Consider the following 27,583-nt stretch of genomic DNA (forward strand, 5'->3'; position numbering starts at 1 on the left):
TGGTTACCCCAGATTAATAAAGGGACTAAGCCGAAAAGAAAATGAATGAATGAAACTTGATTTTATGAATTCAATTTCTTTAAATTCATGTTTGATCCATGTTATTGAGGTTCTATCTTTATGTATTGTAATTTTGACTAGTTGACCACTACATTCATGTAAAAACTATTCTATAAGCTATACTTTAATTATCTAAATCTCCTAGCTCTCTTTTGTACTGTAAAATATAATGGTAAAGAAATTTTATTGTATTAATGCCGGAAAATCTGTTTTTAAAATCAATTCCTCAGAATCTAACATTCAAAATTATACAGCATATTCTATGTTTTCTTAAAATGTACAATTAGGTTACAACTATGCTGCATAAGTATAAGTATGCATGCTGCATAAGTAAACAATAAATTAAAAGTAATTAAAAAACAATAAAATCATATATAATTTTGAAATAAAATACAATTTAAACATTCAAAGGTGATTCAAATTCTAAAATTATTATTTCAATCTGGTATAAACATTACATAAAATAATATTCAAACATTTTAAAGAATGCACCAGAAATTTTGATTTGAGAACAGTTTAATTTTGTACTGTGCCAGATTTAATATTAAAACAGTGAGATTTGCATGAACATGAGATCCGATATGTTCAGAACATCCCCTTCTTGTAGCGGTGGATCAGCTCTGACACGTCCTCCTTACACACCTTGATCCAGCCGTCCTCCTGCATGTGGTACACTAGAAGAAGAAGACACTTCTGAGTCATTAACAATTTAGACTATATAGACTGATAATAAATGAGAATTAAGACCTTGAATACAAAGTCAAAAATTAAAACAATACTGAGGTCGAATGAAGTGAACATACAATAATTATCACCCATCAACAAACAGATATCACTAAACATCACTAGCATTTATGTATTATTACAGAACGTTTCTATCTCAGATTTATTGGCAGTTTGTATTAGACTTACAGTTGACGACACCACCAGAATAGGCGTCTCTATGTGTGGCGTGAGCGATGCCACGACGGCCCAGTTCATACGCCTCCTCCACAGTCATATCCTCACGATAACCACTGTCCACCACACCATACGCATAACTGTTCCCACAGCCGGTGGAAAACATCCGACCAGACAGACGAGTGCCATTGTCGTCCACATAGTACAGGCCTGGACCCTGTGTGAGGAAAGAGATGTGAACATGCCAGAGACCATAAATACTGCTGGGTTGTGAGTTGGTTAAAAAAATAATGACATTTCAAAAGGAAAATCAATCAAATTTTTTCAATTGCGTTGACATAACTGTTAAGTCGTAACAAGTTCAAGTAAATTGTGGATGCAACAGTTCACTTGTAGTGTACATTTTTAAACCATGGGCTGTGCTACTGAAGAAAGTATGAAGAAAGTATGCATTTAATTTTGAATATTTTATTACCATTCTGAAATAATTGAACTTGCAGCTTGCAATTTAATTAACATAAATAACAGAATTGTGTGTCAGGTAGTTCTTTGTCTCTAGATCGTGTATAAGTCTTGTCATGATCATAAAACATAAAAACACATATTACCTGTTTGTCCCATCCGCAGATCATGCTCCCCATAGACAGGCCCATGCCTCTGTATCCCAGCATCATGTTGGAGAGCAGTTTGGAGGCTGCAGACACTGAGATCCTCTGCTTGTTGCGTAGTTTATAAAGTCTGTTTTTAAAACACAAAAATATTAATATATAATAAACATATAGGAGTCAAGATAATGATCTTCCTCCCTTGTGTAAATGCATAATTGCTGGGGCACTGTGATCAATAATTACTTTGTCCCAAGAGTATCTACAATTGGAAGTGACAGAGATTCCCATCAAAGTTCCCGTCATCTCATTCAAACTCAAACAAAATGATCATCTTTTATAATGAACAAAGTGAAATTTAAGTGTTTATTCAATTAATAGTTCATATCAAAACACTGGTCAACATATTGACAGAACACTATACAGATAGAATGACATGATCCTCAAACATTGTGTCTGGTCACATTATATGCAGAAACCAATGAGGATTTGATGTCAGCTGACATTTGTAGTTTACGTTGCCATGTATGCTGTAGTCAGTGTACACATGCTGATCAATGTATAGATTTATCCTTACATAAACAAGCATACACTTTAATTTGTTCATCATAATGAATAACCAGTGCTTTCACCACCCTCAAAGACACTACTAAAGTGAGACCCTTCACCCACAATTGATTACCAGGCAACAAAGAAATATGGCTGCCCATTGCTCCAGGTGTGTGTAAATGTGTGTCTGTGAGCGCACTTGGATGATTTAATGCAGAGCACCAGTTTCTGAAAGTGGGACACTATAAATGTTATTTTTATATTCCAATGTTATTTGTAAACCGATGGACTTTCATTATTAATCAATAAAAACAATTGATGAAAATGTATTTAAAACTTCCCATTAAGCCTTGACCAGGAAAGCCAGGGTGGGTTTGGCACCCATCCTACTGTCCTAATCAGGACTAAGTGAGAAATAAAACAGCTGAAAGACAAACCAATACCAAATAAAAATAAAGAGATCTGTATACTTAAAGAAATCTGTATACTTATGCACACTGTACATTTATTTTAAGATAGAGAAAACTATAAGAATATGTTTCAAAGGGTTGGAAAATAATTCATGGGTAATAGTACACTATAAGATTCAGATACACTACTAACCAGTAATTTGACCAAATAATTGAAAACCAGACAGGGCAGCAGACACAGAATCAGACAATTATAAATAATATATATTAAGATTATATTATAGAAGGTCGCTGGTTTGAGCCTTGGCTGGGTCAAGTGGATAAGTTGGTGGTTCATTCCACTGTGGCGACCCCTAATTAATAAAGGGACTAAGACAAGAGAAAAAAAAAAAAATATATATATATATATATATACACATGACGATGCAGTGGCGCAGTAGGTAGTGCTGTCGCCTCACAGCAAGAAGGTCGATGGTTTGAACCACGGCTCAGTTGGCATTTCTGTGTGGAGTTTGCATGTTCTCTCTGCATTCGCGTTAGATTCCTCTGGGTGCTCCGGTTTCCCCTACAGTCCAAAGACATACGGTACAGGTGAATTGGGTAGGCTAAATTGTCTGTAGTGTATGAGTGTGTGTGTCTGTGTGGATGTTCCCCAGAGATAATGGGACTAAGCCGACAAGAAAATGAAATAAAATATATTCACGCCACCCATAGACTTTCACATTCACACACACACACACACACACACACACACACACACACACACACACACACACACACACACACACACACACACACACACCACGGCCAATTTAGCTTACCCAATTCACCTATAGAGCATGTCTTTGGACTGTGGGGGAAACCAAAGCACCGGGAGGAAATCCAAGTGAACACGGTGAGAACATGCAAACTCCACACAGAAATGCCAACAGACCCAGCCGGGATTCGAACCAGCAACCTTTTTGCTGTAAGTGCTGACCACTGAGCCACCATACCACTTATATAGTATATATTATTAATTAATTTTCTTTTCAGATAAGTCACTTTATTAATCTGGGGTCGCCACAGTGGAATGAACCGACAACTTTTCCAGCACATTTTTTACACAGCGGATGCTTATTCAGCTGCAACCCAGTACTGGGAAACATCCATACACACTCATTCACACATACACCATGGACAATTTTATCTTACCCAATTTACCTATACTGCAAGTCTTTGGCCTTGTGGGGGAAACCGGACCACCAAGAGGAAACCCACGCCAACACGGGGAGAACATGCAAACTCCACACAGAAATGTCAACTGACCCAGCCGGGGCTCGAACCAGCAACCTTGCTGTGAGGCATGCAACACTGCGCCATCATGCATCCATAGTATATATCATATAATTAAAAATGTTTTATACCTAAAGATGTTTGCATTACCAGAACTGGATCAAAGTGATTAGTAGAAATTTCTTTAACTCTTTAAAGTTTTGTTAAGCTTCAGCCACATTAGACTGAATACATTTTCTAGCACTATTGAACACAAACACAAACTGGTAATTTCATCCTGTGAGCAGATGCTCATCCCCTTCTGAAGCATGCTGAGACAGACCTGCACTCTTTAGCCAGGAGTCTCTCCCAGTACTGACAGTCTGCAGCGCTGCCCGACATGGTGCCCAGCAGGTAAGGGTTGATCTCAATCACTTTATTGGCCTCCTTTGATGCTGAAACACATCATGATAAAGCATAGACACATGATTTAATGAAGTTTACCAATACTGCTTTAATATGAAATGTCATGGCTGAGCTGTAAAACAACCCTGTTTTATAACATATGAATGTGTTTGTAGTTTTGATAACTGATTGCTTACCAATATATTTTCCAGCTGAAGCTCTGGAGTCTACAGCCACAATGACTCCATGACGGAATTTGAATGCCAGTGTTGTGGTGCCATGATTCAGATCTATGCAAACGCCATCTTCACAACTACACGATTTGAGAAACTTGGAGGGCTGATGGAAACACAGAATAATAATGTTTAATTAAGGAAAACTTGCTTATTTATAAGTTTAAATTATATTTAGGCTACTGTTGAGACTCTGCCCCCTATATTTCAATAAGCAGAATTATCTGGGAGATACATAGCAAACCATGACTTTTAAAAATGCATTTTGATTAACACTTACCTGTTTTACACCTTCTTAAACAATACTAAAATTGAGTTTGTGTATCAAATATTGATTTTTATGAGTAATTGTTGTTTAATCTTGTTTCTTCAAACACGACATATTTCATCTTTATCACTTCGGTCTTGCTAATATTTGCTAGGATTAAGTATTAGATTTTTTATCATAAAAACACTTACGTCAACTCCAACAGGTACCGCGAATTCCTGACATTTGGTCCCAAAACTGTAGTGATTCGAGCGGTCGAGAAGCGTTTGTTTAAAGCCAAACTGTGAGGCGGAATTATATTTATATCCACTTACGTCCAAAAGAGCCATCCTGTATGTTACGCACAGCTAATGGCAGTAATTAAAACACTAAAAGCGAAGTAACCAAAGTGTATTAGGCTATTTTACATGAAGGAAATACGATCCATGCACGGAAGACAACGATTTCGAAACCGAAAGATTCAGAGAAGCTTAATTTGGTTTCGATAACGACCAGAAAGTATCTTTAAAAACAAACTAAAAGCATAATCTATATCTTTGAATAACAGGTGTACATAAATGTTGTCTTTTAGGTTATTAAATGTTGTTTAAGAGTATCTACAAACAACATGATAACTTAGTGATTGTCTGAGGGAAAACTCTGCAGATGGGTTGACCAATGGGAGTGAGGGAGTCTCTCTCGTCGTCTTCAGTCTCTATGTAGATTTAACTGATGTAGGTTAAACCAGGTGAAAAAGATGCGGAAGCATAACATTTTTCACAAGATATGCGTGTAAACAAGCCTAAATTAACTTAAAATACTGGCTATCAGACTTTGTTATTACTAGATGTCTTAAAGGCACTGACTGGCCTTTTTCTTTGCTAGATAAAAGTACAAAAATGTACTTTTACAAAGGCCTAGATTTAGGATATCACTTGCCTAATGTGTACCATATAGGAATTAATCTATTTAATAAGCCTGAATCTATGTAAGCAGTCATGTGAAAGTATAGGACAATCTCTTGAAATTCATGGTTTTCCATATGAGGAAATAAATAAACGAGTGAAAAAGAAATATTATTATTTTATTATAACATAATCAATTATTTTCCCAGTGTTGGGTTGCAACTGGAAGGGCATCCGCTGTGTAAAACATATGCTGGATAAGTTGGCGGTTCATTCTGCTGAGGAGACCCCAGATTAATAAAGGGACTAAGCGGAAAAAAAATTAATGAGTAATCGTATATTAATGTGTTATTACTTGTGTAATAAAATATTTTTTTAAAGAGTAAACACATTTATTTTTAACAGCAAGTTAATCCCAAGACCAAACGGTGTAAAGCACACTGAACTGCCAGACAAAACTTCCCCACAAACTCTAAAGACCTCAGTTAACATTTAAATTATCATGCTCAAGATCAGTACATTTAGAAAAGATGGGAAAACTATGGTATGTTTAAAAAGGTTGTGAAAAGAAATTTCTTTTCTATAAAAAATAAAAACATGGCAGCAGTTTCAGTTTGCAAAGTGTCATTTGAACAAACCATAAGATTATAGAACAATATTTTTACAGATGAGACCACAGTGGAGATATTTGGCCATAATCTTGTGTTGTTAAATTTATGAAAACTGCATTATAAAATACCTACACATATTTACACAACTCAGTTTTGCATAATACATTTTACAGATGTATTTTTACTTTTTCATTACTGTTCTGAAATAATATTAGGCTTTATTCAATTATTTAGGAATGTCAAATAAGCATTAGCATCAACAATGCAGACCATGTTCCTGGAGTGTTTTTTTAAGCAATAAAAAGGCTTTGCAGTGTATATACTGTAAAATGTAATGGTTTATTGATAATTATCTGCACAGGTCTACCAGTGATGGAATTAAGAACACAAACAACAAACATAATGGCATCATCTGTTTGTCAGCAGTTGAGTTGAAAGGATCCCTCTTCCTCATTCCAGACATCATGGTGTATGACTCGGATCAACTTGATGCAGATGTTTCCATCATCTGAACAGTCTCCTGCACCAAGTCCAGCTCGAGCTTATTCACGGTTTTAGTTAAAATTGGTGTTGTACCTGATTTATATTTATACTTGGCTTGTCTGTAACACAATGATAGAAAGGAATCAATAAATTACCAACGTCAAACATCAAACTAAATATCATCAACTTTTAAATATATGCAGTTAATGCATGTGAGTTGTATAGTACAATGTGTGACCAGAAAAATAAATAAAAAGATGACAAGGTTTTCTACCTCTTGTAGTTATAAGGGGACTCTTTGTGAGGTCTGATATAGTCCACCCCCTCTTTTGTAATGACACACAGGTCAATGTTGTTTCCAGATCCCAGGTCACACATGATGCCAGCTTGGATGGCATCACTTACCAGAGCCTTCGCCTGCTCCAGCTAAAGACAAGAATGACATTTAGTGCACATCCATGAAATAAAAAGGGTAATATTTCAAGGTTCTTAAGTAAAAAATGATATAAAATTAAAGTAGGAAGAGTAATGCAAGCATAATTTGATTGGCAAATTTGAATTGCCAATAACACCAGGAAAGTGACAAACGCAACCTCACTCATTTGTCATGGCCCAGAGCCTAATGGGATTATATTAGAAATCTTACAAGTAGATAAATCCAACTTACATCCATGTTTACTTTAAATCTGTCCTCCAGTATGCCCATGGCAGCCAGATCACCAGATCCTAAAAACAGGAGAAACACAGATGCATGAGTTCCCTTGAGCAGTTGTTTGTAAAATCAATCTAAACAAGTTTTCATATTCAAGATATAGCTAGTGTTGAGTGTTTAATAAGGGTTTATCAGACAACAGTTGCATCTTGCGTACCCATGGCCAGATATGGCACCTTGTCCATGCTCCCATAAGGACCAACTGTGTACAAGTGACTGCCAGTGCAATCAACGCCTCCTAAAATTAGATTAGCTCCAATCATACCATGATACCTGAGAAAGGAGTACAAAAAATGTACAGTATTGTTTTATATGATTAATGATGTCACCAATGAGAAACTTAGATGTATTTTATAGTACAGAAATAAAAAAACACACTTATATACACAACATGGCTCTTTTCATTTGGACTAGTTAACCTCTGGTCATCCTAAACTCCAGATAAATGAAACTTTGGCTACCTCCCTTCACATTTCACATTGCTCATGACTAGTGCCATACAGAATCTGCTGACATTTTTTTGCTATTTCTGCCCATAATTTTGTACACAATCTGCAAATTTATGTGAAATGATGTTGAGAGTATAGTAACTAAATCTTATAACATGACATAAAAAATATTTAACTTTTTAATTTTTAAGGCTTACAATGCAAATCTAATTAGAACCACTTGTTTGGTAAACAAAGTAAGTTTAATTTAAAATATCCGCTAAAAGACAGAAACTTACTTTACAAACTGTATTGCACATAAATCATATAAACATTTGCATATTATTCAATATTATTACTGAAATTAATATAAAACTTAATAAATATGTATTTAAACACCTACATATGTAAAAAAAAAATAAAAAAAAAACTAAACATGAATTAAATGATGTGCTCAGAACCTGTGGAAATCTGCAGATTTCCGTCTGTACAGATTCCTTGTGGGCCTACTCACAACATAAACGGAGCAGTTTATCTTGGATTTTACACTGGTTTTCACATTGTGTGTTCAACAATGCTATAAGAACAGCCTTTTTGCATAATTAATATGTCAGTGTGATGGATTGGATGAAAGCAGTATTCAACCTGCTAACATTTTACATGTAATTTATTTTTTTTTAAATAGAGCGGTTTCTTCTTCGATTCAGCAGACATGTTCTCAATCGTGATTCAGTGTTTTCCACTAAAATTTATATTTTAATTCATAAAGATAAGGATATCCATATTTATTTAATCAAAATCATAAGCCACAGTCTTCACAATTCACAAGAAATCTAAACTGATATTATTTATTTTTTAGTAAACCTAATAAAAAAATGTGTTTGTCTTTAATCAAACTCTGAAAGTGTGCTTCCACTCTGGTATGGCTTTTACTTCCCTGACAGTGTCAATTTGACAGCAAAGATAAATAATAAACTTATCTATTCAATATATAGTTTAAAATGCATATGTTGCAAAATTGAAGTCAAGTCACTGTAATGTGCGATTAACAGGTTCCAGGTTCTCATAACCTTAGGTACGAAAACAGTGCTAACCCTGCTTCTATAAGTGGTGTTAAGGACAATATCTTGAGATTAAACACAGTGTGAATAAGTCTGTGCACGTGGTTACAGGTGAACACACACCTGAAGAGCATGTCTTGTATTATGTTTACTGCCATAACGACTCTTGGGTTCCTGCCGCTGTTCATCGAGAAAATGGTGAGGTTTGATGACAGCATATCTGTTGTCTTCTCCGTGTCCGCAGCTGTTCCCGCTCCACAACAACTAAGAACAGAATTTTTATTATTATTTATTCAATAAGTTATCTACAAACATTTAAAATTCAACTTGTTATACTCTTTTATAACTACTGTAATTGATCTTTAATCCTTACTATATGTTAGGTGCAATGTAGTGAATCTTGGCACACATTTTATCAGCAACTACTTCATCAGAGGTGGCTCTTGTGTCTGCTCCCAGAACGACACCATCCTAAAGACACACACACACACACACACACACACACACACACACACACACACACACACAGTTACTGCTTGTAATATTTGTTTATTAATACAACTTATTATGTGTTTGGTTTTTAGTTACCTTAAATACCACTCCAGCAATGGTTGTGCCTGTTTTTAAGGCTTTTGGTGGCTTGATTTTCCCCTCTTCTGCACCATTTTCCAGTACAATATTTCTAAGAGGAGGAGATATAAGAGGTTGAATAAAGCAGGAGATAATGTAAAAACTTTTAAATAACATAACGTAGCCATAAAGACGAATACTGCATAAAACACGCAGTACGTTTTGTGAGGAAAAATATTTGAAAGTCAGAAAATGGTTTCGCTTTTGTTCCGGCTACCAACATTAAATCACCAACAATACTGGGTGCGTTTACTACATTTTATACACAAAATTATCATGACATAACAGCATCAAGCCTACTTATGTCTTACCTTGTGGCGTTTTCGAAGTTAAAGCCACATAAAGAGGGCTCGAGGACGTGAGACGTAAGTGCCATGTCCAGAATCTGATCGGGAAATGTTAAATGTTGTTGAAATGTAATGCGCCTTGCGACCACACGGTTTGCTGTTTCAGACTGAAGAGCGTGGCTTTCCAGTCGAGCGACGCGTACGGGAAGCCTTTATCCACAATTTTGTATGTCGAATTTGCAATAATAATGGACAGACATCATCCATACTCTCAAGTTAATGGGGTCAGCACTGGTGTAAGTATGCTATTTATGACTAAAATCCTCTGCAGCGTGTTGTTTGGGAACCTGACGCAAAAAAGAAAAATACGCGTCGGTGACCAGACAGGTGATGTTTGTCTTATCAAACGAAACATTATGATTAGATACATGTTTAAATTATTTTACAGTGTGTTTTTGGGGATTGGTTTAGGTGTTTAACGTAGCTAAAAGTTACTTTCACTTTCATAGTTAAAGGCTAAATATGGTACCATTCATTAGGATTTGAAATAACTTTAAGGAGGGATCAATAGTTATTTACTCTTGCATAAATTCTGAGATTATTATGCACAAATAAAGTAATAGTAAAGCTGTAGGTAAAAAAAAGTCAGCCTCTTCACTTTAATTCGTTTTCCTTTGACAATAGATGTCTCTAAATCTCATCTAAGCACATTCATTGAAATAGTTTCTTAATCCTGTCTTAAAATAAGCATTTATTAATCCTGAACATTTTTATTAGTCATTGTATACACTTACTGGCCACTTTATTAGATACACTTGTCCAACTTCTTATTAAACGCAAACTTCTTATGAGCCAATAACATGGCAGCAACTCAATGACTTTAGGCATATAGACTTGGTCAAGATGAACTTCTGCAGTTCAAACCAAGCATCAGAAAGAGGTAGAAAGATGATTAAAGTGACTTTGAAGGTGGCATGGTTGTTTGTGCCAAATGGGCTGGTCTGAGTATTTCAGAAACTGCTGATCTACTGGGTTTTTTACACACAACCATCTCTAGGGTTTACAGAGAATGGTCAAAAAAAGAGAAAATCTCCAGTGAGCGGCAGTTCTGTGGGCGCAAATGCCTTGTTGATGCCAGAGGTCAGAGGAGAATGGCCAGACTGGTTCCAGCAAATAGAAAGGCAGGAGTAACTCAAATAATCACTCGTTACAACTGAGGTATGCAGAAGAGCATCTTTGAACACACAACACGTCCAACCTTGAGGCGGATGGGCTACAGCAGCAGAAGACCACATTGGGTGCCAGTCCTGTCAGCTAAGAACAGGAAACTGAGGCTACAATTCACACAGGCTCACCAAAACTGGACAACAGAAGATTGGAAAAACCTTGCCAGGTCTGATGAGTCTCAATTTCTGCTGAAACATTCGGATGGTTGGGTCAGAATTTGGCGTCAACAACATGAAAGCATGGATTTATCCAGCCTTGTATCAATGGTTCAGGCTGGTGGTGGTGTAATGGTGTGGGGGATTTTTTCTTGGCACACTTTGGGCCCATTATTACCAATTGAGCATTGTGTCAACGCCACAGCCTACCAAAGTATTGTTGCTGACCATGTCCATCCCTTTATGACCACAGTTTCCATCTTCTGATGTCTACTTCCAGCTAGATAACGCGCCATGTCATAAAGCGTGAATAATCTCAGACTGGTTTCTTGAACATGACAATGAGTTCGCTGTGCTCAAATGGCCTTCACAGTCACCAAATCTCAATCCAATAGAGCACCTTCGGTATGTGGTGAAATGGGAGATTTGCATCATGGATGTTCAGCCGGCAAATCTGCAGCAACTGTGTGATGCTATCATGTCAATATTGACCAAAATCTCAGAGGAATATTTCCAGAAACTTGCTGTATCTATGCCATGGAGGATTAAGGCATTTCTAAAGGCAATAGTGGGTCCAACCCGGTACTAGTAAGGTGTACCTAATGAAGTGGCCAGTGAGTGTAATTGCAATGCTAAGTTTTTATAGCATGAAGTACAGTAAGAGCTAGGGATTTATGTGAACAATTATTTATTTAGATGTGTTCATATTGAATAATAAATCTGTTCATTTTTATAATAATTATTTTTTATTATTGTAGCATATAAACCACAGTATAATAAATATTCTGTATACAATTATAAAAGTACTAAGTGTATCTGTTAATTAACTCTTTTTAAATTAACTATTTACTTGTTAGACCACCATTCTTGCAGTCAAGTTCAATGGCGGAGTCATCATTGGGTCTGACTCCAGAGCTTCCATGGGAGAGTAAGTATTATTCAAATAATAGTTCACCACCCTCATAGTAACCCACACAATTAGAATAAAAAAACCTAAACATAACCTTTACCTATAGGTCTTATGTGTCATCCAAAACCATCAACAAGCTCATTCAGGTGCACGATCGAATATTCTGCTGCATAGCTGGATCACTGGCTGATGCACAAGCTGTGACCAAAATGGCCAAATTCCAGCTGTCTTTTCACAGGTAATTTAATTTTTTTACTTTATATCCTAAAGTATTTTAATAACAAGTAAAAATAGGAGCCATCTGCAATTGTAAATTCTCTCTTTCTTTAGTATTCAGATGGAATCTCCTCCTTTGGTTAAAGCTGCAGCATCCATTATGCGGGAACTTTGCTATAGCAATAAGGAAGAGCTGCGGGCAGGCTTCATCACAGCAGGCTGGGACAGAAAAAAAGGACCACAGGTGATGCTTTACAAAAATACACAATCACGATAAAGGTGTTGTTAGCAATTTTGGATCCATTGAAAGAATATGAGGGTAGGCCCACCACCATTCTACATCCAACATACAAGCCAACCTAACCATTAAAAATCTTTGACTGCGGTTTATTAATTCTGACCTGTTACTTTTACATTTGACCACTTTAGTATTTAGTCAGAGGCTGTAGTGAGCCTGAAAAATACAGTACAGTAATCACTGTGGCTGCATCCGAAACTGCCTACTACTCAGTAGGTACTACATTTGAATTTAAACTTACTACTCGACCGTTAGAAAAGTATGTTCTATACAGTATGAATGTGAAAAGTATGAAGTACTACATCCCCCATTATGACATAGTCACGTGACGTACCTGCGGAATTTGCGTCACTTTACTCACATTCATGAATTCGCTCGCGGGGCATCATGGGATAGCGCAGCATGCATGGGATGCGCACTCCAGAATCTCGCCGGAAGTAGTAAGTCATCCGGGTACTTCTCGCATACTGTTTTTAGAATTCTAGGAATTCGGACATGCTACTCGGCTCACATACTGATTTTAGCGTACTATATAGAATAGAAGTATGCGGTTTCGTACGCAGCAAGAGTCTATTTTGCAATCTAATATTTCATGTAATCTACTTAATCTGTGATAACACAAACCCGTTAATACTCTGCTTTCTACTTTTCCCTGACTGTAAGCAGCAAATTTCACTGATTGATCAATAGCACTTCCAGGTCCAACACACCTAATGACTCTACGCAGGACAGGACGCAACTATGAAGTGAATAGATAGGGATAATTTTGACAGAAATTTAGTTTTATTTATAACTCTTTGTTATAACTCATTTACACTTTATATTGCATTACTACTAACACTGTTACTAACTAATGAAACCAATTTCGATGTAGGACCCTAGAATCATCTTGACTTCTAATGAAGAATATAATTACAGACATTGCATTTTAGCTTTAAAATGTGTTGGCTGGAATGGAAAAACTGTGGTGCGTAATACAATGAGAACATAAACCAAAACAAAGCCTATTGTTGTTCATCATAACTAAATTGTTCTATTTTTATGCAGATGATTAACATTCTCTTTTGTTAATATTTTGCACAGATATACGTAGTGTCTTTGGGAGGAATGCTTCTCAGTCAGCCTTTCACCATCGGTGGATCTGGCAGCACGTACATCTATGGTTATGTGGATGCCAAATTCAAACCTGACATGACTTTAGAAGAGGCTACACAGTTTTCCACAAATGGTGCATAAAATTTCTATATACATGGTTGACATTTATATGTTCTCTAAATATGCGTTTACTAAATATGCAACTGCTAATGGTTTATGCTTGTATCTTCGCAGCTTTGGCTCTGGCTATGGGTCGGGACAATGTCAGTGGTGGTGTTGTTCATCTGGTTGTGATCACTGAAGCTGGAGTCAAGCATATAGTTGTTCCAGGGGATGAACTGCCAAAGTTCCATGATGAATAATAGAGCAGAACAAATTGGACACTTTTACAAATATCACTACTTTGTGATTAGCTGTGTGCAGATTTTTGCCTGGGTTTATTTTCCCCACACTTTGTCATTCATAATAAATACATTTAAGTCGTATGTTGTTCAGTGTGATTTCCCTTCTTACATTAAATGCATAGGATGTTTATCTTCATTAATTTTCTTTTCGGCTTAATCCCTTTATTAATCAGGGGTCGCCACAGCAGAATGAACCGCCAACCTATCCAGCATATGTTTTGTGGAAAACACTCATAAACTTTTGCATTCACACACATACACTATGGCCAATTCACCTATAGCATGGGGGAAACTGGAGCACCAGGAGGGAACCCACGCCAACATGGGGAGAACATGCAAACTACACACAGAAATGCCAACTGACCCAGCCGGGGCTCGAATCAGCGACCTTCTTGCTGTAATGCGATCGTGTCACCACTGCACCACCGTGACATCTTAGAATATTTAATGTAGTTACAGAAAGAATTGCATAAACTGAACTACATCATGTCTTTCAGTCTTACATCAACTATGAATCTAAAAACTGATTTTGTATACAGCTTAACAGATTTTTTTCCAATCAAGTACTGTGCGTTACATGTGGTCTTTTCTATATTTATATTCAATTTGTGTAGTTATTAAACTCCTAAATTGTATGTGATATTTACAATGATTCCAGTTCTGAAAACAAATAATGTCTAAATAAATTTTAAGGGTGTAAAATAAAACAAAAGTTTATATTTTGACAAACCTCTTCCCAGCATGAATAATATTGCATACTTCATCATGTGTTTTTTCCACTAATTATTTTTTCAATTGTACAAAAGTGTGCATTTGTATTGATACATTTTCCATTGATTTACTTTTTTTTATATATGTTTATTAAATTACTGTGCAGCCAATACAATATGAACAAGAAATGTGAAAAAAGTACATAGGGTCCAGGGGAATTAATCAATTATAGGCTAAATTATATTATATAGACCAACAGTGAACGCATATAAAAATACATCAATTAAACTGGCATTGAAGTTTTCCAAGTGTTTTGACGTTGGCTAGCCGCTAGGCTAATTTAACATAGGCAGAATTCAGTGTGTTAGCTGCGACTGATAGGAAGTAACTTCTTTCACTTTCTGTTATTGACATAAAATGGAGGAATAATGTAGGCAAAAGCTTAAGGAGATCAAAACAAAGTCTCGTTTGGCAGTTTGATTCATTTTCATTCGCTGTTTGGAGCTTCGTTTGAGGTGTGCAGAGCTATTGAGTTTCGCGTCTCTTCTGGTGTTAAGACTCAGAGCAGGCAGGTTTGCACAGACAGGTAGCTGCTTTCCATCCGCTCAAAATGTCGGAGGAATTATTTCCAGAACCGGGATGGTTGTCTGAAGAAGTCAAAACCGGGGTGAGTTTCAGCCTCGTGCTCGTTTATTTCCAGCTATATGAACATAAACTCTAATTTAAGCCGACTGAGTGCCAAATATAAGTAAGTTAACGTTGTTTGAGAAATGATTGTAAGATGCATCTGAAAGCTATAATCTAATAACATTAAGCGCCAAGTAAGGTTGTTTTTGACGTGAATGCGATTCTGTGATTTTCATCTTCATTTTAGACGACCATCATCGCTGTAACCTTTGACGGTGGTGTTGTTATCGGCTCGGATTCACGTGTGTCGGCGGGGTAAGAGAACCTTGTGCGATAGTTAATGTGAAGGTTTAGCACATTACATTTTATTCTTAAATAATCAGGCCATGCAAATCCTTCCAATGCAAGTCTAAAACGCCAGAATAACAGAGGCTTTAGGGTTTTTTTAAATTTAAAATTGCATTGATATTACATTACTTTATTCACTTTATTTTCAGTCATATAGTCATTAATTCAGTGAATGTTTGAAATAGGATTTACCAATTATATTAAAATACTGTTTCTCTGGATATTGTTCTTAGGGAGTCAGTGGTGAATCGTGTGATGAACAAGCTCTCCCCCCTCCATGACAAGATCTACTGTGCTCTCTCTGGATCAGCAGCGGACGCTCAAACTATTGCTGAGATAGTTAACTACCAACTGGATGTGCACAGGTATTTATCACTAGTAATTTCTTTCTGTCAGTAAAATTAGGCCTTGTACTCAATAATCGACACAATGACAACAGCAATATTGTCATAGACATCTTATAAATGTGCCAAATAATGTGTCTTGACAGTATTGAGGTGGAAGATGACCCCCTCGTATGCTCTGCTGCTACTCTGGTGAAGAATATTTCATACAAATATAAAGAGGAGCTGTCAGCACATCTCATTGTTGCAGGCTGGGACAAGAAAGGAGGTGGACAGGTTAGATCAGTTTTGGTTTTATGGTCTGAGATATCAGATCATATGTACTGAATTATATTATAAATAATATATTTGAATATGTGGTAATTGCTTCTTCATTTCGAACAGGTCTACGCAACATTGAGTGGTTTGCTCACCAAGCAGCCTTTTGCTATTGGTGGCTCTGGGAGTTTTTACATTAATGGGTTTGTTGATGCAGAGTATAAAAAGAACATGACAAAGAGGGAATGCCAGGAGTTTGTAGTGAATGGTAAGTTTGTCTATATAATACAAACCAGTGATTTGTTATTTAGAAAAGAGATGTATGTATTCAGAACAATCCAAGGTGTCTAGTGTGAAAATTGTGATGCTTTTACATGTGAACTGTAATCTCTTCTTTCACCAGCTCTCACTCTGGCGATGGGCCGGGATGGCTCCAGTGGAGGTGTTGCGTATGTTGTTACTATTGACAAAGATGGAACAGAAGAGAAGTGCGTTTTAGGAAATGAATTGCCCAAATTTTTTGATGAATGAAAAAAGTGAATTTGATTTAAAATGAAGAACAATGTACAAATACCAACATTTCTATCAGGATATTGTACTGCATGACATTGCAGTTAAAGTAGTTTTTCTGCTATTACAACATAAAGACACACATTCTTATGTGAAGAGCTGTGTTCACTTTGTCTTAAAGTTTGATAATAAACTATTATAGAAAATTACATGGTTTAAGTTGTTTCATTGTGAAAAATATTTTTGACAAACATTATACTGTAGCAATAATGCATTATACTCATGGACCTGTCAAAATATAGAAGACCTCTGTGTAGCTATTCATTGTATTTTATTAAATTCAAGTTTAACTGTATAGCGCTTCTCACAATAATTGTTCCAAAAGCAGCTTTACAAAATCTTATTATATTACAATCAAAATCAGGTAAAGTTCAGATGTGAAAAGGGTGGACTGTAGCTGTAGCATATATGCAATCAATCTACACACTTGTAAAATGTACTTTTTCAAAAAGGTGATATCTATATACGTCTAGTGGTCACTTTATTAGGTACACTTATCCAACTGCTCGTTAATGCAAATTTCTAATCAGCCAATCACATGGCAGCAACTCAATTTACTTAGGCATGTAGACTTGGTCTGGACGATCTGCTGCAGTTCAAACTGAGCACCAGAATGGGGAGGAAAGATGAATTAAGTGACTTTGAACGTATCATGGTTGGCGCCAGACAGGCTGGTCTGACTATTTCAGAAACTGCTGATCTACTGGGGTTTTCACGCACAACCATCTATAGGATTTACAGAGAAGGGTCTGAAAAAGAGAAAACATCCAGTGAGTGGCAGTTCTTTGGGCGCAAATGTCTTGATGCCTGAGGTCAGAGAAGAATAGCCAGACTGGTTCCAGGTGATAGAAAGGCAACAGTAACTCAAATAACCACTCGGTACAACTTAGATATGCAGAAGAGCATCTCTGAATGCACAAAACATCCAACCTTGATGTGGATAGGCTACAATAGCAGAAGACTACACCGGGCGCCTCTCCTGTCAGCTAGGAACAGGAAAAAGGCTGCTATTCGCACAGGCTCACCAAAATTTGACAATAGAAGATTGGAAAAACATTGCCTGGTGAGTCTTGATTTCTGCTGCGACTCGCATCATGGATGTGCAACCGACAAATTTGTAGCAACTGTATGATGCTATCATATCAATATGGACCAAAATCTCTACTATGTTGAATCTATGCCATGAAGTATTGAGGCAGTTCTGAAGAAAAATAGGGTCCAACCTGGTACTAGTAAGGTGTACCTAATGAAGTGGCCAGTGAGTGTACATTACTCATCAGTTGCTAGGCAGAAATTAACAAGGCATGTTTCTTGTTATGGGTGCTCTGAAAAGGGAAACATTCGATGCCTGTACACTTACAATAACATACAGTCACTTAAATAATCATTGTTTTTCAGTGCAGAAAGTCAATCTCATTCCTATAAATAAAAATGATGTTATAGAAACGAAGAAATATTTCCAACAGAAGTCGATGTTACTCTTTTTGTGTGTCAAAGTAATGATCAATCTACAGGTTATTTGGTGTTATAACATGTCCCTAAGTTTGCATTACTTGAGTTTTTACTCCGTTTAAAAGTAAATCGGGTATAAATGGCAAGAGCTCCTGCTGAGACAACGTAACGGTTGTTTTTGTCCCTGCTGACAGGGTAGCCTACCATTTGTGTTTAAAGTGCAATTTGTAGACTACAACACACCACCTAGTATTAATAAACCACTCTCACGAGTTAGTAACGACAGCAACAACATTTAAAGCATTATCTTTTAAAATGTTTTTTTTTTTTTTGGAAAAACGATACTTTCCCGGTCTTCCTTATTTATATCCATTTGCTCAGTTTGAACGTAATTTCACATGTATAAAATGCTATGGCATTAATTTGATTTAGAAAATTGGTCAACATAACAAAGCTCTCCATCGAAATCCAAACGCAAAGCGCTGCTGTGTGTGCTGTAGCCTATAAAGCAGGAAAATCCCTTACCCTGAGAAACTGAAAGTGAAAGTAAGGTCATTTCAGTGTCCTGAAATGCCCTGGCGCTGCGTAACGAAAACACACACCAGCAATCTGTAGGACGGGGCAAAACGAAGAAAATAATAACCGAAGAAGGTCGTTTATTTGGAGATATATTTTTTCCAATAGCGTTTCGGTGTTACCACGGCAACCAGTTTACGCACGCACCATGCGGAAGGTTTTGGTGTTCGCGTGTATGTTATGTTTTGACATCTTAATAGTTTTGATACTGGACCTCGCAGAAACTTTGCTCAAGTCTCCAACAAGCAGTTTGGACTATAATCTGTTTCGCCAATGGGCTGAATCTGGATTGCGATGCACGCTGCTGTACGCGGGGTCTACTTTATCTAAAGATGCGGCAGATCCTTTGATAAGAAGATGGATTACTGTCCACTGTTTTATCGGTTCGGTATACGAAACCGGACGCTTAGCGATGTTTAACAACTACCGTCTTGATAAATTCACTGTGTGGCTTGTCGGTACAGTTGCTGCGGCTTTAGCGTGTCTCTTTTGGGAGATAACACTGCCTGACACAAATGAAGGGAGTAACGGTAAAGAGCGCAAACAGAAGGCTCGAGTCCTCTTCATCCGGGTCATCCGTTTATACAGGCCAGATTATATATTATTATTTGGAGCTTTTGTGTTTCTGGCCCTAGCTGTGCTATGTGAGTATTAGCTTTATGTTCAACACTAAAACTATCATATAAACCTGCTTTTAAAGCTCTTGTTATGTTTTCCAGGTGAAATGTTCATCCCACTTTACACAGGAGAGGTGATTGACATCTTGGGTTCCCATTACCAGTGGGATAACTTTAGATCAGCTATCATTTTCATGGGATTATTCTCATTAGGAAGGTTGGTATTAAAAAATATATGTATTACAAAAACCCTATATAATATCTAAAGTAATGCTGTTTTTTGTTACTCTCAGCTCTTTCAGTGCAGGTTGTCGCGGAGGCCTGTTCATGTGTGCAATCAATAGCTTCACTTGCAGAGTCAAGGTGCAACTGTTTGGATCTCTGATCAGGCAGGACATTGGCTTCTTTGAGACCATCAAGACAGGTAAATATACACCAACTGCACGTGCATATATACACCAGTTCTCTTGTTGCACACTTCAATAAGAAGCATTGTAATTTTCATTTTATTTCTACTTAATCTGTCTTTCAGGTGATATCACATCTAGACTGTCTACAGACACTACTCTGATGGGCCGGGCTGTAGCCCTGAATGTCAACGTTCTTCTGCGGACACTTGTAAAGACATTAGGAATGCTGTATCTGATGGTGAGCCTCTCCTGGAAGCTTACACTACTGATGCTGATGGAGACGCCACTGACAGGCTTACTGCAGAACATATATGACACACACTATCAGGTAACGTGCAGATAAAAACGTGAAGGATGATGGAAAATTATTTATGCACATATGAGTATACCCTATATTTATTTATTTATTTATTTATTTATTTATTTATTTATTTATTTATTTATGCATTCTTTAGAAGCTCTCAAAAGAAGTTCAGGACTCCATGGCACAAGCTAATGATGCTGCTGGGGAGGCAGTTTCAGGGATCAGGACAGTAAAGAGTTTCAAGACAGAACTTGGTGAAGCCCATCGCTATGATGGCCGTTTGATGGAAACTCACAATCTAAAGACCCGACGGGACACAGTCAGGGCGATTTACCTGCTAATTAGGAGGGTCAGTATTTGTTTATTTTCTCTGAAGGAAACTTTTGATATTATATTGCTTTGATATTGATTATATCTTCTTGATATTTGGGATGTTTGCAGATGACAGAATTGGGAATGAAGGTGGCCATGCTTTACTATGGGAGACTGTTCATCCAGTATGGACAGATGAGCACTGGGAATCTGGTTTCTTTCATTCTGTATCAGCAAGACCTTGGAGACAACATTAGAGTAAGTCTGGTTACTTTAAAAAAAGGTTGCTTAATAAAAGGGTCAAGTAAAGTTGAATGACCCTATTCACAGCATTAACAAAACCATTTTCAGCATGATAAAAATGTGTCCATCTCTATTCCCAGACTTTGATCTACATCTTTGGAGACATGCTGAATTCAGTAGGGGCTGCTGGTAAGGTGTTTGAGTACCAGGACCGAAAGTCTGAAGTCAGTATTGATGGAAATCTGATGCCAAAAGATCTGAAAGGACACGTCAAGTTTCAGAATCTCACCTTCTCGTATCCCAGAAGACCCGACCACAATGTGTTAAAGGTAGTGTTTACTGACGAATCACATTACTTGATGCATGTCAAATATTAAAATGCAATTCACATTAAAAGGGGCAGTTCACCCAAAAATGAAAATACTGTCATCAATTTCTCACCCTTAACTTGTTTAAAACCTGTTTGAGTTTCTTTCTTCTGTTGAACACAAAAAAATGATGTATGCAAAATTCTGGTTGCTGGGAATTTTCCATAATAATAGCTTTTTTGTGTTTAACAGAAGAAAGAAACGCATAAATGTTTAAAACTGTATGAGGGCGAGTGAATAGTAATTATGTTTAAAAATATATTCTTTTTTTAAGAGTATGGCAGTTTAAGTTTAAGTTTTTTTAAGAGCCCAGTGGCATTTTGATTGCACATTCCATTAGTAAGAGGAGAGTGTAACGGTTTAATTAGCAGAGTGACGGCACAGTTTTGCTTAATTTTGCAATTCACACAACAAATTGTTGGTGCATGTCTTGCTGGCTCATCATTGACCAAGACAGCAAGTCTTTGTGATGTATCAAGATCTACGGTATCCAGACTAATATTAGCAAACTACCAAGAAGGACGAACCACATCCAACAGGAGTAACTCTGGATGCAAGAGGATTGTATAAAAAAAAAAAAACTACAGCTGCCCAATTCATTGCAGAATTAAATGTGCACCGCAACTCTCTTGTTTCCACCAAAATGTTGGGTCAATTTACATGGCCGAGCTGCTATAGTCAAACCTTTGTTCACTCATGCTAATGCCAAACATAGGTTTCAAAGGTGCCAGCAGCGAAAATATTGGGCTATGGACAATATAAAACATGTATTGTTCTCTGATGAGTCCACCTTTGCTTACTTTCCCCCATCTGGGAGAGTTACAGTGTGGAGAAGCCCCAAAAAGCGTATGACCCAGACTGTTACATGCCCAAAGGGAAGGAGGTGGATCAGTGACGGTTAGGGTTGCAATATCATTGCATTCCCTTGGCCCAATTTTTGTGCTAGATGGGCGCGTCACAGCCAAAGACTACCGAACCATTCTGGAGGACCATGTAAACCCAATGGTTCAAACATTGTATCCTAAATGTTGTGTATCGGGATAATCATGCACCAATACACACAACAAGACTGATGACAGAGTGGTCAAATGAACATAAAAGTGAAGCTGAAAATCTCCCATGGCCTGCACAGTCACCAGATCCATATAAAATTGAGCCACTTTGAGGTGCTTTATAGGAGTGAGTCAAAAAAAGTTTTCCTCCACCAGCATCACATCGTGACCTGGCCACTATTCTGCATGAAAAATGGTTGAAAATCCCTCTGCCCACAGTGCAGGACTTGGATCTGTCATTGCCAAGACAATGATGCTGTATTGGCCATAGGTCAATCCACACCATACGGATCAATTATTGTGGTCTAAAACCAGGCGTTTCAGTTTCATTGTCCAACCCCTATATATATTTATATATATATATATATATATATATATATATATATATATATATATATATATATATATATATATATATATATATATATATATATATATATATATATATATATATATCATGAACTATACATAATCTGTTTAATATATAACGTTTTAAGATAATAATTTTGAATAACTTACCATAACCATTCACATTTCCAGGACTTCTCTCTGGAGTTGAAGCCGGGTCAGATGACGGCTCTGGTGGGAATGTCCGGTGGAGGGAAGAGCACCTGTGTGAGTCTGCTGGAGAGATTCTACCAGCCGCAGCAGGGAACCATTCTGTTAGATGGAAAACCACTGCAGGACTACCAACACAAATATCTGCACAGCAAGGTGACTAATATGAAAATATGCCACTACTGTAATGTAATGTAAATGTAATGTGTGTATTTATATAGTGCTTTTATTGTGTATGGCCATACACCCAAAACTACACCCAAAAGACTACTGCACTGTAAATCATTCACTATCTATAAGTCTACTTTAAAAATACATATATATATATACCAATCAATTAATGGATCTGCAAATAAATCTCTCTCAGGTAGCGATGGTGGGTCAGGAGCCTGTCCTTTTCTCTGGTACAGTACGAGACAACATTGGCTATGGTCTCCAAGGCTGCTCAATGGAAAGAGTGAAGGAGGCTGCAAGCAAAGCCAATGCCCATGCCTTCATCTCCAAACTGGAAAAGGGATATGACACAGGTAATTTAAATTAATGCATTATTCATTGAAAAATTTTGTCTTCACTCATCAAGAATCTTGTTTTTTAAAAATCCAGAGTATAGTTTCTCATAAGAGTGGCGCAGTAGTTCAGTTTACAGTGTTAGCACTGTCATCACACAACAAGAAGGTCACTGGTTCGAGCCCCGGCTGGGTCAGTTGGCATTTCTGTGTGGAGTTTGCATGTTCTCCCTGTGTTCGCATGAGTTTCCTCCGGGCGCACCTTATAGGTGAAATGGGTAAAACAAAAATTGGCTGTAGTGGATGAGTGTGTGTGTGAAAGGGAGAGTGTATGGGGGTTTCCCTGTACTGGGTTGCAGCTGGAAGGGCATCCATTAGGTAAAAACATATGGAATAGTTGGTAGTTCATTCCACTGTGGTGACCCCCGATAAATAAGGGACTAAGGAAATGGAAAGGAAATTTCCCCAAATAAATCCCCTCATCATATCCTACACAATGCAGTTTATTACAGCATCAGGTTTAGTCCTAAAATGCGCAGTTCCTTTTGCAGTTGGGTCTGTTTAGGTTCAGATCTTTTTTTCACGACAAACCAACCACTCCAGTGTTTGTTTAAAAAAAGTACTCAGACCACCTCTTCAAACAGGTGTGCTAGTTTGGTCTACTTTTGATGCATACATCAGTATACCTGCCCAAACAAACTAAAAGAAAACTCTATAGTGCGAAATAAGCAAATTAAACGGCGAAGGTGTGAACGCAACTTAAAGTCATTTTACAGGGTTCCCACTCTTTCATGGACACCAAAGTCTTTTAACGACTTTTAAAATCACTAATCATTTTAAATCAAGCACCTTAATTCACACCCCCAGCACATATATAGCGCCATGAAAGTCCTCCCTGTACTTAACATTTCACTTACACTTAATATTTACATTAAAATGTCATATTAAGGATGATGTTTTGAATGTGTCATTTTGAAAAATGTTATAAAGATTCAGAAATATTGATAAAATGCATTATCTGTCATAGTTCATGTACAAGACTTAAATGTAAGATTTTTAAATTAGGAATTTCTCAGTTTATTTGTTTAGTTTTAGGAAGCACAGTACAATTTTTGAAATGGGAAGTTTATTTATTAACTAATTTCTAGAGGATCACATGCTCATGATTGTTCTTAGCTGCTCCCACATCCGCTCATGATTCTCCAATCAGAAAATTCCTAACACACTATAAATTAACAGAGTTTTCTTATCTCAATATCTTTGTCTTAAAGAACTCCCCTCTCGCCCTGCAAACGAGAGGGAGCCCAAGGCTCAAGGATCTCATAAGCTCATGGCTCTCTCCAGGGACAGCATATCAAACAAGCTTTATTATCAATCATCAGCTAAGTCTGAACTCTTGAAAAGACCATAAACATTAAATTCAAGGACTTTCAAGGACCTATGTTTGTTTTTAAGTACTTCACAGGCCTTAAATTTAAGTACTTTTAAGAAGCATGGGAACACTGATTCTAGAATTCCTGATATGGTTTCTGGATGGTTTTCTACTCTGTTTTTGTAGTCACTCATTTATTATTTGTCAAAAAATTTTTTGATTTTTCCTCTACAGTACTAAAATCTGGTTTTGTTTTGTCAGATGTTGGAGAGCGTGGTAATCTACTCTCAGGAGGTGAAAAGCAGCGCATCGCAATTGCCAGAGCTCTGATCAGAGAACCTCAGGTGCTCATACTGGATGAAGTGACCAGCTCTTTGGACACTGAAAGTGAACAAATGGTAAACTACAGCTTTTCAGTATAATCACATTGACATATGCCTTTACATAGACCTTGAGCTGGGAATCAAACTCAGGTCGCCGTAAGCACCTCAGTGCCATCCCTAGTAGCAAAGAATTCTGGCCCAGAATTGGCATAAAGTTGGCACAGCAGGCATTCATCCGGCACTGGCATACAGCATGTGGGCCAAACATGGCCCGGGTTTGGCAGAGGTGGCACCGTCTTTAAGGCGGCACACAAGATTTGGGCCAGATGAAAAACGTAGTATTTGGCCCAGATTTAAAAATTTGATAAGTGGGCCATGTGAGTTTGGCCAGTCTTGACCCACATTTAAAATACACTAAAATCATTTTTGAGTAAAGAAAAAAAATTCTACCAATCAGGTCACTTTGAGAAAAAGCGTGCCCATAGTGTGCCTAAAGCGCATCACTCCATGGGTTTATCAATTTCATTGCAATCGTGACACACCAACCTATCTGGCCCAGTTCAGGCCCAGTTATGAGTTATTAACTTGGCTGAGACTTGGCCCAGATATGGTCCATGTTTGGCCCTTGTCTGGAAGCCAGATTTGGTCCAGTCATGTACCGTAATTCACTGCGGCATGTGGGCCAAGCAAAACCTGATTGTGTGGACCAGAGCTGGTCCAGAGAAATTTTGCTATGTGGGATGTTACAACACACTAACCACTAGGCTATTGGCACTGACTGATATTTTTATTTATTTATTATTTCACAGGTTCAACAGGCCTTGTCCTGCTGCCCCACGCAGACACTGCTAGTGATTGCTCATAGGCTGAAAACCATTGAGAGGGCGGATCAGATTGTTGTGATTGACAGTGGGGAGCTGGTGGAGAAGGGCACACATGAGGAACTGATGGAAAAGAAGGGAAGCTACTATAAGCTGAGAGAGAGGCTCTTTAGTGATGATAAAACAACAAAACAAGAGAAAGAGAAATCTGATACCGTAAAAACGCAGTAGGCCATGCTGAAATGCTGTAAATAGCAACATACAAGAGGGCAGTGGAGGTTGAAGTATAACAAAATGCCACTTCAGTAAAATTGTAAAGTAGTTATTTTCTGTTTGAATTGAGTGAAAGGACAAAAGTACTTGTTTATTATTGTTGTATTTAGGAGTAAGCAATGTTTATTTTACAAGAAAATGTTTTATACAATATAAAACAGTTTTCAGAGAGCAAAACGTTATATATATATATATATATATATATATATATATATATATATATATATATATATATATATATATATATATATATATATATATATATATATATATATATGCTGTGTGCTTCAGTGACGAGGAAGTTTAAATGCAACTGAATTAGAAAAAAAATATTAATTTATGAAATAAATTATTTCATTATCCAGATATCAACTCTGTGCTATATCATATAGCTAACTTGACACCCTTTTGGCATACATACAGTAGTTGGAGAAGGCAATGGATATTTAAAAAAAAAACATTTATAAGTATGGGAAATGTATGCAGTTGTACATTCAGTGTAGGTAAATGTTTCCCCTAGATAAAATACTCTAATAAAGTATTTTCACTTGAAGAATGTAGTTACATTTCCCAGAGATGGGTTGCGGCTGGAAGGGCATCCACTTTATAAAAATGTGCTGGATAAGTTGGCGGTTCATTCCGCTGTGGCGACCCGGATTAATAAAGGGTCTAAGCAGACAAGAAAATGAATGTTTTAGTTACATTAGTGAAATAAAAGTACTTCATTACTGTCCACTACTGCAAATGGGGATTGTGATACTCTTAATATTTAATTATTTTTCACTTTTCAGTTCTCTGTATTGTTTTTTTTTACAACAAAACATCAAAAAAGTACCACTTTAAACCCGTTTGAGGTTGTAATTTGAGAATATTGTGAAACATTAATAAATATTGGATTGCTACAAATCTGTTTGTGACTGATTTTAATAATTAACTATTATCATGTTTTAGATTGAAGTTTCATCATTACTTTGTCATGAATGTCTGTTCTGTCAGAATTTGGCCCTTATGTGAGCTAATTTGTCAAATTCTTGATAGCATGCCCTCATAAATTGTGAAAATAACTGATTGAAGAAGACATTAAGACAATTTTAATTTTTTACTTTTCAAATGTACAAATTCTGATTAAGGAAATGAGCTGGCCAGTTTGTTATTGACCTACAGGCGACTAATATGTTTTTAGTTGGTCTTTAATAAGTTTTAACGGATTACTTGGTTTTCTTCAATGATCCATGATAATCAATTTGCATTTTAAAAAGAAGTGTTTTTTCATTTTTCCTTATTCAAAACTTTTGATCTCATAACATTATTTATAAAACTAAAAACCTATAGTTTAAATCCACATTTCTAAACAAATACTTCGGGGAAAAAAGTATAGTAATTTTTTTGTTGCATCAAAAAGTTCTGTTATGGTCACCATCCGACAAGCTAATGCAGCAAAGATTAGTGCTTA

At 36.9% G+C, this 27,583-nt stretch overlaps 5 protein-coding genes across 18 annotated transcripts in view; 3 read left to right on the top strand and 2 right to left on the bottom strand.

Annotated features, from left to right (window-relative positions):
* Window positions 1-558: 558 nt before the first annotated feature.
* psmb8a (proteasome 20S subunit beta 8A) lies at window positions 559-19,108 on the bottom strand. 2 transcript variants are annotated; one of them, XM_073930555.1, is made up of 7 exons: window positions 18,921-19,108; window positions 16,748-16,833; window positions 4,381-4,522; window positions 4,122-4,233; window positions 1,569-1,698; window positions 973-1,177; window positions 559-734 (listed from the first exon to the last, which is right to left on the bottom strand). In XM_073930555.1, exons 1-7 carry the CDS (start codon window positions 18,949-18,951, stop codon window positions 646-648), a joined length of 795 nt encoding a protein of 264 aa, XP_073786656.1. In that variant the 5' UTR covers window positions 18,952-19,108; the 3' UTR covers window positions 559-645. The 2 variants fall into 2 exon arrangements, with proteins under 2 accessions (XP_073786656.1, NP_571467.3); NM_131392.3 differs by lacking the exons at window positions 16,748-16,833; window positions 18,921-19,108 and adding an exon at window positions 4,876-5,299.
* Window positions 559-27,583, bottom strand: part of psmb13a (proteasome 20S subunit beta 13a) — a 38,874-nt gene continuing 11,849 nt past the window's right edge. Inside the window, exons 2-11 of one of the 12 annotated variants that reach the window (XM_073931094.1) lie at window positions 23,166-23,340; window positions 22,797-22,979; window positions 16,748-16,833; window positions 9,452-9,545; window positions 9,237-9,334; window positions 8,987-9,127; window positions 7,532-7,647; window positions 7,330-7,388; window positions 6,937-7,088; window positions 6,502-6,781 (exon numbers count right to left, since the gene is read on the bottom strand). In XM_073931094.1, the coding sequence (XP_073787195.1) occupies window positions 6,661-6,781; window positions 6,937-7,088; window positions 7,330-7,388; window positions 7,532-7,647; window positions 8,987-9,127; window positions 9,237-9,274 (627 nt within the window). In that variant the 5' untranslated portion in view covers window positions 9,275-9,334; window positions 9,452-9,545; window positions 16,748-16,833; window positions 22,797-22,979; window positions 23,166-23,340 and the 3' untranslated portion in view covers window positions 6,502-6,660. Of the gene's footprint in view, window positions 735-972; window positions 1,178-1,568; window positions 1,699-4,121; window positions 4,234-4,380; window positions 4,523-6,497; window positions 6,782-6,936; window positions 7,089-7,329; window positions 7,389-7,531; window positions 7,648-8,986; window positions 9,128-9,236; window positions 9,335-9,451; window positions 9,546-9,804; window positions 9,914-16,747; window positions 16,834-18,920; window positions 19,104-22,796; window positions 22,980-23,165; window positions 23,574-27,583 lie in introns of those variants that run through there. The other 11 variants (XM_073931095.1, XM_073931098.1, XM_073931100.1 and 8 more) reach the window with 11 other exon arrangements.
* psmb12 (proteasome 20S subunit beta 12) lies at window positions 9,957-14,170 on the top strand. The gene is made up of 6 exons (NM_131676.2): window positions 9,957-10,076; window positions 12,020-12,090; window positions 12,179-12,310; window positions 12,403-12,532; window positions 13,670-13,814; window positions 13,916-14,170. The coding sequence occupies exons 1-6, from the start codon at window positions 10,029-10,031 to the stop codon at window positions 14,041-14,043; spliced, it is 654 nt and encodes a 217-aa protein (NP_571751.1). The 5' UTR covers window positions 9,957-10,028; the 3' UTR covers window positions 14,044-14,170.
* psmb9a (proteasome 20S subunit beta 9a) lies at window positions 15,153-17,092 on the top strand. 2 transcript variants are annotated; one of them, NM_131391.2, is made up of 6 exons: window positions 15,153-15,463; window positions 15,671-15,738; window positions 16,005-16,136; window positions 16,262-16,391; window positions 16,500-16,641; window positions 16,777-17,092. In NM_131391.2, the coding sequence occupies exons 1-6, from the start codon at window positions 15,407-15,409 to the stop codon at window positions 16,902-16,904; spliced, it is 657 nt and encodes a 218-aa protein (NP_571466.1). In that variant the 5' UTR covers window positions 15,153-15,406; the 3' UTR covers window positions 16,905-17,092. The 2 variants fall into 2 exon arrangements, with proteins under 2 accessions (NP_571466.1, XP_073786654.1); XM_073930553.1 differs by lacking the exon at window positions 16,777-17,092 and having other exon boundaries at window positions 15,200-15,463; window positions 16,262-16,384; window positions 16,492-16,635.
* Window positions 19,120-26,088, top strand: tap2a (transporter associated with antigen processing, subunit type a). The gene is given in 11 exon segments (NM_001006594.1): window positions 19,120-19,615; window positions 19,691-19,805; window positions 19,882-20,012; window positions 20,121-20,326; window positions 20,454-20,651; window positions 20,744-20,872; window positions 20,998-21,186; window positions 22,818-22,991; window positions 23,203-23,362; window positions 24,975-25,111; window positions 25,846-26,088. Coding segments are annotated over 11 exon segments (2,178 nt in total).

The sequence above is a fragment of the Danio rerio genome, chromosome 19 (genome assembly GCF_049306965.1).
Source record: "Danio rerio strain Tuebingen ecotype United States chromosome 19, GRCz12tu, whole genome shotgun sequence".
NCBI lineage: Eukaryota > Metazoa > Chordata > Actinopteri > Cypriniformes > Danionidae > Danio > Danio rerio.

Coding starts and splice junctions, on each gene's coding strand:
- psmb9a (NM_131391.2), top strand. CDS start 15,407: ATGTCGGAGGAATTATTTCCAGAACCGGGATGGTTGTCTGAAGAAGTC. Junction 16,392..16,499: donor ACAAGAAAGGAGGTGGACAG/GTTAGATCAGTT, acceptor CATTTCGAACAG/GTCTACGCAACATTGAGTGG. Junction 16,642..16,776: donor CCAGGAGTTTGTAGTGAATG/GTAAGTTTGTCT, acceptor TTCTTTCACCAG/CTCTCACTCTGGCGATGGGC.
- psmb12 (NM_131676.2), top strand. CDS start 10,029: ATGGACAGACATCATCCATACTCTCAAGTTAATGGGGTCAGCACTGGT. Junction 10,077..12,019: donor TTAATGGGGTCAGCACTGGT/GTAAGTATGCTA, acceptor TTTACTTGTTAG/ACCACCATTCTTGCAGTCAA. Junction 13,815..13,915: donor TACACAGTTTTCCACAAATG/GTGCATAAAATT, acceptor GTATCTTCGCAG/CTTTGGCTCTGGCTATGGGT.
- psmb8a (NM_131392.3), bottom strand. CDS start 5,013: ATGGCTCTTTTGGACGTAAGTGGATATAAATATAATTCCGCCTCACAG. Junction 4,234..4,380: donor TTCAGCTGGAAAATATATTG/GTAAGCAATCAG, acceptor GATGTGTTTCAG/CATCAAAGGAGGCCAATAAA. Junction 1,699..4,121: donor CTCCTGGCTAAAGAGTGCAG/GTCTGTCTCAGC, acceptor TTTTAAAAACAG/ACTTTATAAACTACGCAACA.